This window comes from Dipodomys ordii, unplaced genomic scaffold (genome assembly GCF_000151885.1).
Source record: "Dipodomys ordii isolate 6190 unplaced genomic scaffold, Dord_2.0 Scaffold34, whole genome shotgun sequence".
NCBI lineage: Eukaryota > Metazoa > Chordata > Mammalia > Rodentia > Heteromyidae > Dipodomys > Dipodomys ordii.
This window is the reverse complement of record NW_012267250.1, coordinates 1,001,894-1,015,866: the sequence shown is the minus strand read 5'-3', so window position 1 is coordinate 1,015,866 and position 13,973 is coordinate 1,001,894. Positions and strand designations below refer to the sequence as shown.

Genomic DNA, 13,973 nt, shown 5'->3' with positions numbered 1-13,973 from the left:
GTGAGACTCCTATCTCCAATAAACCACTAGAAAACCGGAAGTGGCGCTGTAGCTCAAGTGGTAGAGCGCTCGCCTTGAGCTGAAGAGCTGAGGGACAGCGCCCAAGCCCAGAGTTCAAGTCCCATGACCGACAAAAACAAACAAACAAACAAACTAAACTAAAATGAGGGGGAGTCTAAAGTAAAGATTCCAGAATGACTCCAAGGATTTCCTAACCAAAAGTAAATTTAATCCTCTGCACTTGCCGGGCCAACATGTGTCCTTCCTGTTGGAGAAAGACTCAAAAGCAGAATCTAAACCTGGCACTGATTAAGGTGATGCTTTGCCTTTGAATTCTCATTTTAATGCTACATTAAAAAGACTACATTTCCCATGAAAAGTTACAATGGCACTGTGGTAGACACAGCATCTATGAACAGGGTCTCTGTCTTCATTGAGGATTCTCCTTCAGCTCCAGAGGAAAAATTAATCATTACAAAAAGATTATACTTATAATCATCAGGTTGATAATAATGATAAGAGTACCATCCCCCTCAGTGTCCTGAGAGGAAGGCCAGTGAGCCTTCAGCCTGCTGAGTTCAACAACTGCAAGCATGCACTTGGTACCTGGTGAATCTCTGTTTTTAGTCAGTTCTCTGAGGAAAATTTCACTAAAAACTATAGTAAAAGAAGAAAGGTCTTTGCATACAACTATTTGTTCTGCCTCTAGTTATTTCTTAGTAAGCCAAACAGCATTCCCCCAAACGAACTCCATTTGGAAATCCATTGAGGTGCTTATAAAACACTCATTCCTGGCCATGGACCTCCAGAAGCCCCTGTATTTTGACACACCCCCACAGATCTTCTGAACAAGCCCATCCATCTGTCCTGACCCAGAGACGCATGTGTATGGTTAACATTGAACACATTGCTGAGGTAACTTCTCCCCCAGGGGCTCCTTCTCAAAGATCACTAAGAGCAGATGTGGTAATGAGGGGGTGTAGCATGTTTGTGACTCTGACTTCACACTCCAGTACCACAAAAAGAAAAAGTTAAAAAAAACTTCTGCTTATCCAAAGTAGGAGGCTACTGAAGGAAGCTTGATAGTCTAATTCTATTTTACAAAGTTTTCCTTAAAAAACAGGTTGAAATGCTTTTGTCTTAATCGGTTTTGTGCTGCAAAAATAAAACATACCAGAAATGTGTAAGTGTATAAAAAAGACAGATTGATTGCTTCCAAGTAAAGGCTTAGGTTGAGAAACCCAAATATCAAGAAGGCCAACTTGTGGAACATCTTATGGGTGTGGAGGAAAAAAAAGCAAGCACATAAAAAAATATCCAGAAGAAAATGGTCAGACCTTTAGTTCATCAAAATATTCTGTCTATCATGGGCATTAGTCATTGGAGACTGAGTTTGTAACATATGAATTTTGTAGGACACATTGAAATATCAACAACTCCAAACAAATAACTTTGGTAGGAAGCTTCATTCCTGGTAGGAATGCCTGAATCTCCCTGGAGAAAATAAGGAGTGGTTTAGCTCCAAAGCAAGTACCCCAGGAACCTGTACAACCAAAGCCCATATGAACCACACACTTTCCAGCCTTTATAGGAGACATCTCTGCAATCTCATAGCCTGGAAAAAAAGGGGCTTGACATTATGAATCTTGGTTTTTTCATCTATAAAACAGGAGGTAGAGTTCTTATGTCTCCCAGTGTGTGCATCACCCACTGACTGAATCACAACAGCATAAGGAATGGTCAGAAAGATGTGTAAGGTTAGTCACTGTCCAGACTGATAGACATACATTTCATTCATCCCACAAGAAAGGAAACAAACCCAAGAATGGTCACAAAAGTGTTCAACCTCATGGGGTAGGAAGGAAACATAAATGCTACTCTCCCCACTACTGACAACGGTCAAGGCCATTGTTAGGCAACAGAAAGCAGCATCCTGGCTGGTCTAAGTCACTGCGTTGCTCACAGCACCTGATAAGCCTGGCACAAGGTGCACACATGACAGAAAGTGATGAGTAAATGACACACAGCAGCTCTCCTTCAATTCCAAGCTATCACTTCCTGCAGTTTCAGCTACCAGCAGTCAGCCACAGTCCAAAAAATATTGAATTGAAAATTACAGAAATAAAGTGATTTATAAGACTCAAGTTATGCACCATTCTAAGTGGCATGATGAAACTCAAATCCATCCTGTTCTTCAGACCCATGACATGAATCAGCCCTTGTCTGGAATATCCACACTGTATATGCTACCCTCCCACTAATGACTTTGTGGCTGGAGAACTGCAGACCTACTGTTGGGTACCATAGCACTTGTGCATATCTAACCCCATTCTTCCTCACTGTACCATTGGAGCAAAGGAGTAGCAGTGCTGGCAATGTATACTATTCCATTTTATTAGTTACTCTGTACATTTAATTTACTGTGCCTAATTTTTAAATTGAACTTTATCATGTCTACATGTATATGGAGGAAATATGGTGAATGTAGAGTTCAGTACACACAGAATTTAGCATGCACTGGCAGGGAGGGATATCTTAGAATGTATCTCCCACAGGGGAAATCAGGAGAAAATGAGGAAAACAAGAAATATATTCATCACCTTACTTATGTAACTGTTACCTCTTGCTCATCATCCTTACAATAAAAAAGACTGTATCTCCCACAGATAAGGAGGAACAAATCAAAGGCAAAAATATTACCTAATCACCTGCAGAGAGATACATATGCGACACATACCATATGCACTCACCAAGCCACTGTCTGATCATTTGCAGAGTAGTCAGAATGGGGCTTTTTTTCTTCATAGGTGATAATTAAATCTACCTTATTGTTGTTTTCATTCCATGTATTTTATTTTTAAGGCAGTCACAGCCAGAATTTCCATTTTAGCTAACTAAAATGCATAATATAACCATCATGAGATTACTTTTTTCAATACTTCTTACATAAGGCTATATTCACAAACTCCAGGAACAATAAATCTTTTGTCAGACTGACCAGATAGATTATCCCATGACCTGTTTATCTCTTTGACTTTGGTTATCTAGCTCTTTGGGCAAATAAAGGTGTTGATTTAGAGTAAAAGTTCAAGAAGCTTTACCAGCCAAATGCCAAACTGGATTTGTGGCTCAAGTAGTAAAGCCATGAACAAGTGAGTTGAGCCTGAGCAAGAGAGTGAGAGTACTCAGGCCCTGAGTTCAGCCTCCATAATGGGGGGTAAATAAAACAAAACAAAACAAAAACTGTAAGCGAGCTGGGCACTGGTGGCTCACACCTATAATGGTAGCTATTCAGGAGGCTGTGATCTGAAGATTGCAGTTCAGATCCAGCACAGGCAGAAAGATCCCCTTATCCTCTTTACTCCAATTAACCACTCATAGGCCAGAATTGGAGCTATGGCTCAAAGTGGTAGAGCGCAAGCCTTGAGCAAAAGAGCTCAGGGACAATGCCCAGGCCCTGAGCTCAAGCCCTATGACTCACAAAAGAGAGAAGTAAGCAATGAGCAGAGTAAATGTCCACATAAGGGAAACCTCAAAAAAGGAAGTTACACAAGCACTATTTCAGGTGTCCAGAAAAATGGTAGAAACAAAGGGTGAACAAATACATCAGTGATACTCACGAGACACTATTTTGAAAATAGTATATATAACTAGTAGGAAAGGGGACAGGAGGGGGAAAATGGAAGAAAAGGAGGGAAGGGGTAACACTTTTGAAAAAGAACTACACTCATCTCCCGACTTATGTAACTGTAATCCCTCTGTACAACATCCTCTTAAAATAACACTTTTTAAATGTTAGGGGAAAAAGATTAATGAGAGACCATGAGAAAGGGATTAACAGAGGGATACAACATGGGTGGCCCAGACAGATCCTAACAGCTGTTTGAAGAGGAATGTGAAAAATGATTCTGCATCGTCAGGGGATGCAGCATAGTAGTCTGGTGCTTGCCTAGAATGTGGAAGACCTTGGGTTAAATTATCAGCACTGCAGAGGAGATTTTTAACAGGAGGAGGAAGAGAGAGAGGAAAAGGAAGAGGAGGAGGGAGAGGAAGAGGAAGAGAAGGGAGAGGAGGAGGAAAAGGAAGACTGAAATGGGAATGAGGAAGAGGAGGAGGAGATAGAAGAAGGAAAGAATGACTTGGTAGTATCCAGTCCAGGTCAAGGGGAGGTAGTGGGGATATTTATAGCAGGTCAGGAGAGAAAGTTGTCTGCATGAGAAAAGAAGTTCCATATTCAGTGCAAAGGACTTTATGCATTCTTTCCTTCTATTTGGCTTTCCATTAGCTAAAGTATCAACACTGACAACATTGCTCTTGAATGACACATAGGACAATGAAGATCCTTTGCTGTGGACAGTGAAAACTAAAAGCTTAATTCTTAGGAAAATCACAATTCCTCCAGAGAACTGAAAGGCATCACACATTTCATGAAAAGTCCCCCCTGAGGTTGGCTCGAATAGGTGTTAAATACACATCAAGATTCTCTACCAGGGGAATCCTACATAGAAAGAAGATGCTATGGAAGACAGAACTTAGAGTAGGTACTTTTAATCTATGTTCTCCATTCTGATGACCCAGTATACACTTCCTCATTCCCCATCACCCCTCCCCCACAAAGAAAGAACATGACCAATAACCTGTAGAGCACAGAATAATACATAAATAAATGATAACAAAGAAAAAAACTTTGAGGTTATTATGTTCAATCGATCCTTGCTATAGTCATAGAAGTGGTAAGAGACTCACAGTGGGGAGAACACATAGGAGTCAGTGGCAACTCTAGGGCTGCACTGGTGTCCCCTAAAGCTTCTTCCAGGACCTGGGAGCATCTCAAGACTCATGCTTTCTTTCATATTCCGCACTTTGTGTGGTACACACACAAGCCAGGAACCTTGCCTGTTAATTGCTGTGCTGATGAGGGGGAGAGGCCTGAAAGAAGGAGTGCATTCTCACAGCATAGCTAATGAGATTCCCAGCTCCAGCTGTGAGCTAGTTGTGTGGAACTTGAAGAACTCTTCTCTCTTACCACAGGAAACACCATACCTTGGTAAGAATGCTTCTTCTTCCCATGAGGGATTCTGTGAATGCACAGAATATATCCGTCCTTTGTCTCCACGAAATGCTCTTCAGCAGGGTATCCCCAGTAACTTATCATTTGCGTCTGGGAAGAGAAAAGGCAACACAAATGGCCAAAATCAGGTCCAATTTCTCATATGAGCAGACAAAGGAGAAAACAGCACATAATAACATTCTCCAGGTTGCATTCAGGAAATTGACTGTTACTGACCATTTGTCTCTTCAGTGTGGCCAACAATCCATCAAAAAACTAAATCCTCCATACTTATAGGTATAACATTAAACTATGTGTTCCTCATTCTGTTCTGTAACAACTGTATCCACTATTGTTCTAGCATTTGGATTTGGGCTTCCATTCGATCCTGGCTACCAGAAAAAATAAACACTTCTTTCCTCTCTAAATGTACGAGCTAATACTGCTCTGGTTTTCAAGGTTCTATCCAAAAAATAAGACAGAAAAAAATCAATTCATTTTCAATATAGACTAAAAATAATTACACTAGAATGTCTATGTGCACTTAGAGAAAAATACACACACACACACACACACACACACACACACAAACACTTAACCTTAAGATCCCAACACCAGGCTATTAATATTTCCAAATCTCTAAGCTGATTCTGAGGTTGAGTTGCTACATCATCTGGCTTAGAGTCATTGTTTGATGTAATAATCTCTATTTTTCTGATATTTTAGACCTAAATATATTTTCAAAATTTGATTATTTACTTAAGAGCAATGATTTTGAAATGTTTTAATTAATTAAAAAGTGTATTTGCTTATTTAGTTTAACTTATTTTAGATACATTCATCATGTGATGAAACATGATTTCTAGATATTCTTTTTTGTTTGTACCATAAAAATGATGTACAGAGGAGTTATATAAATCAGGTAATGAGTACATTTCTTTTTGAACAGTGTCACCTTTTCCCTCATTTTCTTCATTTTCCCTCACAATACCTCTCTCCCATAGTTGTGTAGTTGATTTCCAACATAGTGTCTAGTGAGTATCATTGCTGCATTTGTTCACTCTTTCTCCCACCATTTCTGTGCTACCCCTTGCACTCCCCCAAACAGATAAACTTATATACAAAAGTTACAGAAATAAAAAACGATGACAAGAAAAAATATCAAAAAACATCTTGTTTCCATTTCTTGGAGTTAATTTCAACAAACATCATGTATATGCTCATACGCACATAGATATTGACTATTTTGGTCCTCTCTGAAGAATATCATCTTTTGGTCTCAATGTGTGAATTTTTAGAGTCATGTTTAATTTTTTATGTTCAAGTGTAATTTTTTGTCTTTTACCCTCCATTGTGTTTACCTGTATATTCATATGCACATACAGCCTATGTTTGCTTGGGTCTGGCTTACTTTGTCTAATGTAATCTTTTTCCAAGCCTTTCCATTTTCTTACAAATGATGAAATAGCACTCTTCTGATGGAATTTCATTGTGTGTGTATACACACTACATTTTCTAGCTCACTCCACCATTGAGGGGCATCTGAGCTAATCACAAGCTTTGGCAAAGTAGTAGGGTATAAAAAGACCACAAAAATCAGTAGCTTTTCTCTATGCCAATCTTCTCTCTAAGAAGATTGAGACTGAAATGAGGAAAGAAACTCCATTTGTAACAACCTCAAAAAAGTAAAATAAAATACCTAGGAACTAATCAAGATGTGAAGGAGCTCTATTATGAAAACTTAAAAAATCTAAAATAGACATTCAAGTAGGCTTAAGGAAAAGGAAAAGCCTCCTGTGTTTCCTGAACTGGAAGGATTAACATTGTAAAAATAGGAACACTGACCAAAGCTACCTACAAATTCAATGCAATACCCATCAAAATCCCACAATCATTCTTCAATGATATACAGAAAGCAATCCAAAAATTCAAGTGGACTAACACATGGCAAAAACAAGTCCTCCATATTTTGGAGGAATATCGGTAGCACACTTGAGACTATATTTTGAAACCATAGTAATAAAAATAGCTGGGTATGGGTACAAGAATAGGTCCAAGGACCAATGAAATAGAAGAAATATATGCCCACGCCTACTGCCACCCAATATTTGATAAGGGAACCAAAACTACAGAATGGAAGAAAGACTGCTTCTTATGGTGGTAGTAGAATTGTCTAGACATTCTTACTTATGATCTTTTTTCAGTGTATTTTAAAACCAATGCTTAGTAATAATGCCCTAAAAGAGTTTGTGACACACATTCTTATTGTTTTTTAAACAAATTATGTGAGACTGAAAAGCTAAATTGATTAATAAAAATTGGGGAAACAAAGGAGGAGGCAACAATGCTTGATAAGAAATGTAGTCACTATCTTGCCCATGTAATTATAACCACTCCATATGGTATTTTCACAATAAAAAAGTGCAGTTTTTCAACAATCACATGACATTCATTCCTTACACATGACACAGTCCAGATTCTAAGATTCAGAGAAAGTGAAAAACATAATGAGCTATAAAGAGATCCCAGTTGTAGCTGCATACACCTATATAACTATAATTAAGGAAAAACATTTGTCATTCCTGCATTTTAAAAGCATATCACTTAGAAAAACTTACCACAGTCATGTGTGCTTCGGGATTCACAGATGACACCTGCCCTCTGCTCCCCTGGGAGTGCAGGATCCCAAGGACCAAACAGAACAAGAACTCCAAGAAGTACATTTTCATCTAAAAAAAGTAATTGATTATTACTTCCCATAAATTTCACTATAGCTTACTGATCTCACAAAAAGTTTAGGGAAAGCAGAATTCTATGAAGGAAGGAAATGAAGCAAATGACTCCAAGCATATTTCAAGTGGAAAAATAAGAGGCAATCTTTTTTACTAAGAAATCCCCTATGCAGTTAACATGTGATATTGGGAGCCCAGCACACTTACTTAGAGAAATAACAGAGGGCAGGATGTAACACTTGGATAAGGTGAGATAAAGAAAGAGGCAAAAAAATGCCAGAGCTCTGCCCCTGCAAGTGGAATTTAAACATTTTTCATGTTCTTTCAGGTACTATGAGCCCTTACCTCCAAGTAGCTACTCACTTAAGTTCTTGTCCTAAATTGGATATCAAGATTTAAGTTTGTCATGTGAGTGGGAAAAAAAGTGAAAGAAAAGATCTTGCAAGAGAAATAGGGAGAAAGAATTCAATCACTCTCATTCTAGGAGGCTCCAGTCACTAGCTGAGGACATCCTAGTTTCTGACAGCTTTTTCTCACTATCACAGTGTAGCAAAGACCTGGTGGACACTGAGGATGAAGTGATATGACATTTCTGGCAATACTTAGGGGAAAACACTTGGCTCCCTACATGTAAAACAATATAATCACTTAAAAATGTTTGTGTATGGGCCTATACAAAGATTTACATAGAAATGTTTATAGTAGCTTTGTATGTAATAGACAAAACACTGGGAAAATCCTAGTGTTCTAAATGTGTAAATAGATAAACAATTTATGGATAAACAAATTCAACAATAAAAAGGAAAGCATAAACATGGACAGCTTGCAAAATAACTGTGTTATATTAAAGAAGTAAGATGAGGGTGGGGAGAGGGGGTCAGAGGGTAGAGAGAAAGCAAGAAAGCCAGACAGCTAGACAGCCAGTTAGACAGAGACAAAAGATAATCAATATAGTTTGATCTCATTCATATAAATCTTTGGAAAACATAAGCTAATATATATTGACAGAACATAGATTATTGCCAGGGAAAGCATGGGTAGGAGGAAAAGCTTACCAAGGAGCACGAATCAGAAATACTTTGGGGGGATGATATATAATAATATACAGTTGTACACAAAAACCATAGAATCAACAAAACAAAGAGTTGATTCTTCAGAAAATTTAACAAAATTGACAGACCCTTAGCAAATCTTATCAGAAAAAGAAGAGAACACACTCAAATAAACGAACTCAAAGATAAGAATAGAAACATCACCACAAAGACAACCAATATTCAGAACATTATAAGGGAATACTTCTCAAACCTTTATGATAATAAGTTTGAGAATCTGGAAGAAATAGACTAATTTCCAACAAATATGACATGCCCAAACTAAACCAAGATGATCTCAACCAAATTAACAGACCCATATCAAGCATCAAAATAGAAACAACAATAAGAGACCTCCCATCAAAGAACAGCCCAGGAATAGGTGGATTTATACCTGAATTCTACAAGAACTTCAAAGCAGAACTCACACCAATACTCTTCCAACTCTTCAATGGAATTGAAAGAGAAAGTTCACTACCAGACTCTTTCTATGAAGCCATCATAACCCTCATCCCAAAACCAGGCAAGGACTCATTAAAGAAAGAATTGTAGACCCATTTCTTTTTTTGTGTGTGTGAAAATACTGTACAGAGGGGTTACAATTACATGGGCAAGATAATGAGTACATTTCTTATCAAGCATTGTAGCCTCCTCCTTTGTTTCTCCTTCCCATCCCTTCCCATCCTCCCCCCCTCCCTGCCTCCTCACCCAATCCTCCTCCCCCCCCACCAAAGTTGTAAAGTTCATTTTTGACATAAAGACTTGTACATTTCATTGATGCAATGGGTCCACCTGTATCCCTATTTAAAATATTTGTTTGTTCCCTTCCCCTTAACAAATTATACAGACATCAAATAAAGTGAAAGCAGGCGTTATACAACGGGGGAGGGACATACAAAGCACCAAAGAAATAATCTTATAAATGTGTTAGAGACAATCTAATGAAAGAAATAAATTATTTGAATGCATATCTTAGGGTTCATTTCCCTAGTATCAACTTATCTGACCTTTTCTGCTTGACTCAGATATACTAGTTATTGCAAATAAGGGACACCATGGGAACTATGTTTCTTTGCACCTGGCTTACTTCACTTAATATAATTTTTCCAAGTCTTTCCATTTCCTAACAAATGGGGCAATGTCATTCTTTCTTCTGGAGGCATAGAATTCCATTGTGTATATATAGCACATTTTCTTGATCCATTCATCTACTGAGGGGGATCTGGGTTGGTTCCATATCTTAGCTATGGTAAATAATGCTTCAATAAACATGGTCGTGCTGGTAGCATTAGTGTTCTGTAGACTCATTTCTTTGACAAACATCAATGTAAAATTTCCCAACAAAATTTTGGCCAGTCAAATTCAACAACTCATCAAAAATCATAAACTATGATCAAACGGAATTCATTTCAGGGATGTAAAACTGATTCAATATATGCAAAGCAATTAAGATAATTCACCACATCAACAAGAGCAAGGATAAGAACCACATGATGATCTCAATAGATGCAAAAAAATCATTTGACAAGATCCAACACCCCTTTATCATGAAAGCTCTGGAAAAACTATGAATCCCTGGGACATTTCTCAATATAATAAAGGCTGTATGTGACAAATTTACAGCCAGCATTATACTTAATGGTGAAAAGCTAAAGCCATTTCCTCTAAACTTAGGAACCAGACAAGGATGACCACTCTCTCTGCTTCTCTTCAATATTAGAATGCCTAGCTACAGCAATAAGGCAAGATACAAACATAAAGGAGATCCAAATAGGGAAAGATGAAGTAAAACTCTCCCTCTTTGCAGATGACATGATCTTGTATTTAAAGAACTCCATGGACTCCATACCCATGTTACTCAAGCTGATCTGAAACTTTGGCAAAGTAGCAGGGTATAAAATTAACCCTCAGAAATTAATGGCTCTTCTGTATGCCAATAATAGGAGCATGGCTGAAAACAGAAAACCAACTACTTCTGTAATATCCGGGCAAAAAATAAAACACCTAGGAGTTAACTTAACTAAAAAGTGAAATGCCTCTATGATGAAAACTTTAAAACCTGAAAAAGGAAATTAAAGCAGAACTAAGGAACTTGAAAAACCTCCTATGATCCCAGGTTGGGAGGATCAACATTGTGAAAATGGCAATACTGCCAAAAGCTATCTACAAATTCAATGAGATACCCATCAGTATCTCAACCTCAATCTTCAATTAAACAGAAGAAGCAACCCAAATAGCCAAATGGAACAATAAAAGACTCCAAACAGCAAAAACAACCCTTTGTAGAAAGAACAGTACTGGAGAATATCAATAGCAAATTCCAAACTCTTCTACAAAGCCATAGTAATCAAAACAGCTTGGTATTGGCACAAGAACAGACCTAAGGACCAATGGAATAGAACTAAAGACCCAGAAATGAACCCACAGACCTACAGCAACCTAACCTTTGATCAAAGGGAGCAAAACAATAGAATGGAAGAAAGACAGCCTCTTCATTAAGTGGTGCTGGCAAAATGGGTTAAACATCTGTAGAAAAGTATAGCTAGATTGTTATATATCACACTGTACTAGAATCCAAATGGATCAAAGACTTCAAAGTCAAAGAAGACACCCTGAACACATTACAGGAAGGAATAGGAGAAACTCTGGGGCTCCTTGGCACAGGCTGAAATTTTCTTAATAGAGACCCAGAAACACAACAAAATAAAAAATGTTGGGCAAATGGAATTGCATGAACCTGCAGAGTTTCTGCATGGCAAAGGATGCAGTTAGCAAGATCAACAGAGGGCCCAAAGATTGGGAGAAGATCTTCAGTAGCCATACAACCGAAAAGGGTCACATATCTAAAATATACTAAGAACTCAAAAAATTATATCCCCCAACAATAAATCCTCAGAGAAACAATTGCCGGATTAATAAGTGGGCTCAAGACTTAAAGAGAGACTTCTCTGAAGAGGAAATAGGAATGACTAATAGACATATGAAGAAAAGCTCAACTTCTCTAGCCACAAAAGAAGTGCAAATCAAAACAATATTGAGATTCCACCTCACCTCAGTTAGAATGGCTGTAATCAAGAAATCTATATATACATATATTAAAACTTCCAAAGTTCTATATTTTGCCTCTACAGTGTCCTAATAGTACTGTTTTAAACACTACCATTTTAAAAATAAAAGCTATACTGTAAGTACTCCACATATGATAAGAAAGTGATTCTTGGATTAGAAAAGTCCAACAATTTCCAACTTCTGATGCAATCGAGTTATTTTTCCAATAATAGGGAACCTCAGAATTCTAGACAGGAGATCACTTTATCTAGAGTCTTTATTGGCCATGCAAGCTCATTACTTTTAATTTGGAATATATCTTTTATTTGTTAATGTATTTCTGGTAGAGGCAATCAAATCCAGGGCCTTGTGGATAGTAGGTAAATGTTCTACCAACTGAGTTACACATTCTCTCAGGGAAAGGCTGTACAGCTCTGGGCTACATATTATCCTAACTTCACCATTCCCAAAGACCTGTATGACTAGAGAAAAACACATTCACTGAAAAGTAAATAACATGTGGGGGTATTGCCACAGTTCATAATTAGCATCTGTCAGTAGCTGCTTTCAACCTAGTGAACTATTCTACCGAATGTGGACCAGCAAACCAGGGGGTAGGCCATCATTTCAGTAGTATAACATGTCATTGGGGTTTTTCCTTCATCAAGAACAGCACTTTCCTTCTCCCAATTCTCCACAAGTCACTCTCCTATAGATTGTGTGAGAAATAAAAATTCTAGAGCAAAGCACTAGTGGTTCACTCCTGTATTCCTAGCCACTCAGGAGGCTGACTTGGGCTGATGAGATTGAAGCCAGTTGACTAGGAAAGTCCATAGGACACTGATCTCCAATTTACCACCAAAAAGCCAAAAGTGGAGCTGTGGATTAAGCAAGAGAATGCTAGCCTTGAGCAAAGAAGCTAGAGGACAGTACCCAAGCTCAGTACAGACACAAAACCAAACCAAAAGTCTGTAAGTTGAGTGTAAAGTACTCTTCTGACTCTTAGTACCTTTATCTCGGTTCTTTCAACTTTGTAACAATCTCTTTTGACTCTGTGCCAATCTAATGAAGTACTGTTCCTTTCCCTTCATTTACATCCAAGAGAACTGAGGTGCAGACTCTGAACCCAGGTAGAGCCAAGTGCCATGCACGTATTAAAGATTCCGAAAACTGTGATGGAGCCGCCCAACAGACCAATGTGAGAAGACACCCAGCCTGTCCTCTAGCTTTCTAGTGGATAAGCACACCGAAACCAAGGACCGGACCACAGACAGCGCTGCAGGCAGTAGACCTATTTTCTCCTTTATATCCACGGCAAGAAGTCCCTGTTTCAGCGAAGTGTGGAGTAGAGGGGGCCCAGGCTGGTTAATTACAGGAAGAAGCAACTGACCGAATAGCAATGTGCAAAGATTTAAACCAGGACCCACGTCCAAGGTCTGCTCCTGACCACACACCATTCACTAACAGATTAAGGGAAAGAGGGAAACGCGAGGAAAGAGGGCTGAGAAGTCGACCTCCTGGCCATCTCAGCTGTGCGGGGCTCTGGACAGCCACACTAGCCTAGAAATCCCAGCGCCCAGGGGGCTCCAGAGCAGTGCCCAGCGCCCCAACCGCTCAGTGCGGGGAGACACCAGGGACCACTTCCCGCCGGCCCCAGGTACCCACAGGAGCCCCGCAGTGCCAGGCACCCTGGCCCAGCCTGGAGGCACTGAAACCCAGGACGCGGGGGGTCGCAGCCAGCCCCAGGTACCATCGCCCCGCCTCTGCCTCCACCTCTCACCCTGAGCATGGCAGCCCAGACTCACTGCTGCAGCTGCCCTCCCAGCGCCCTCAGTAGGGTTCCTGCTGCCCACTTTTAATTGCAGGGTGCAGCCAACAGGTTTGCAGGACAGCTGTGGTGCAGAGGGGTGGACACTGGCCTGCTCACCTGATCAGCAGGTTCCTGCAACCAATCAGAGCAGCCCTCCACTGGGACTTGTCCCAGAGACTTCTCCCCTACCTGGCTTCAGAGCTTCCCATGAACCCAGCCCTGAGTACTGCCTAGAACTATAG

The 13,973-nt window shown here is 39.4% G+C and overlaps 1 protein-coding gene across 1 annotated transcript in view; it reads right to left on the bottom strand.

Annotated features, from left to right (window-relative positions):
• LOC105986325 (lysosomal acid lipase/cholesteryl ester hydrolase-like) overlaps positions 1 to 13,973 on the bottom strand; it is a 49,143-nt gene that overhangs the window by 24,769 nt on the left and 10,401 nt on the right. Inside the window, exons 2-3 of the mRNA XM_013017170.1 lie at positions 7,669 to 7,779; positions 5,044 to 5,161 (exon numbers count right to left, since the gene is read on the bottom strand). Of these exons, the coding sequence (XP_012872624.1) occupies positions 5,044 to 5,161; positions 7,669 to 7,779 (229 nt within the window). The remainder of the gene's footprint in view (positions 1 to 5,043; positions 5,162 to 7,668; positions 7,780 to 13,973) is intronic.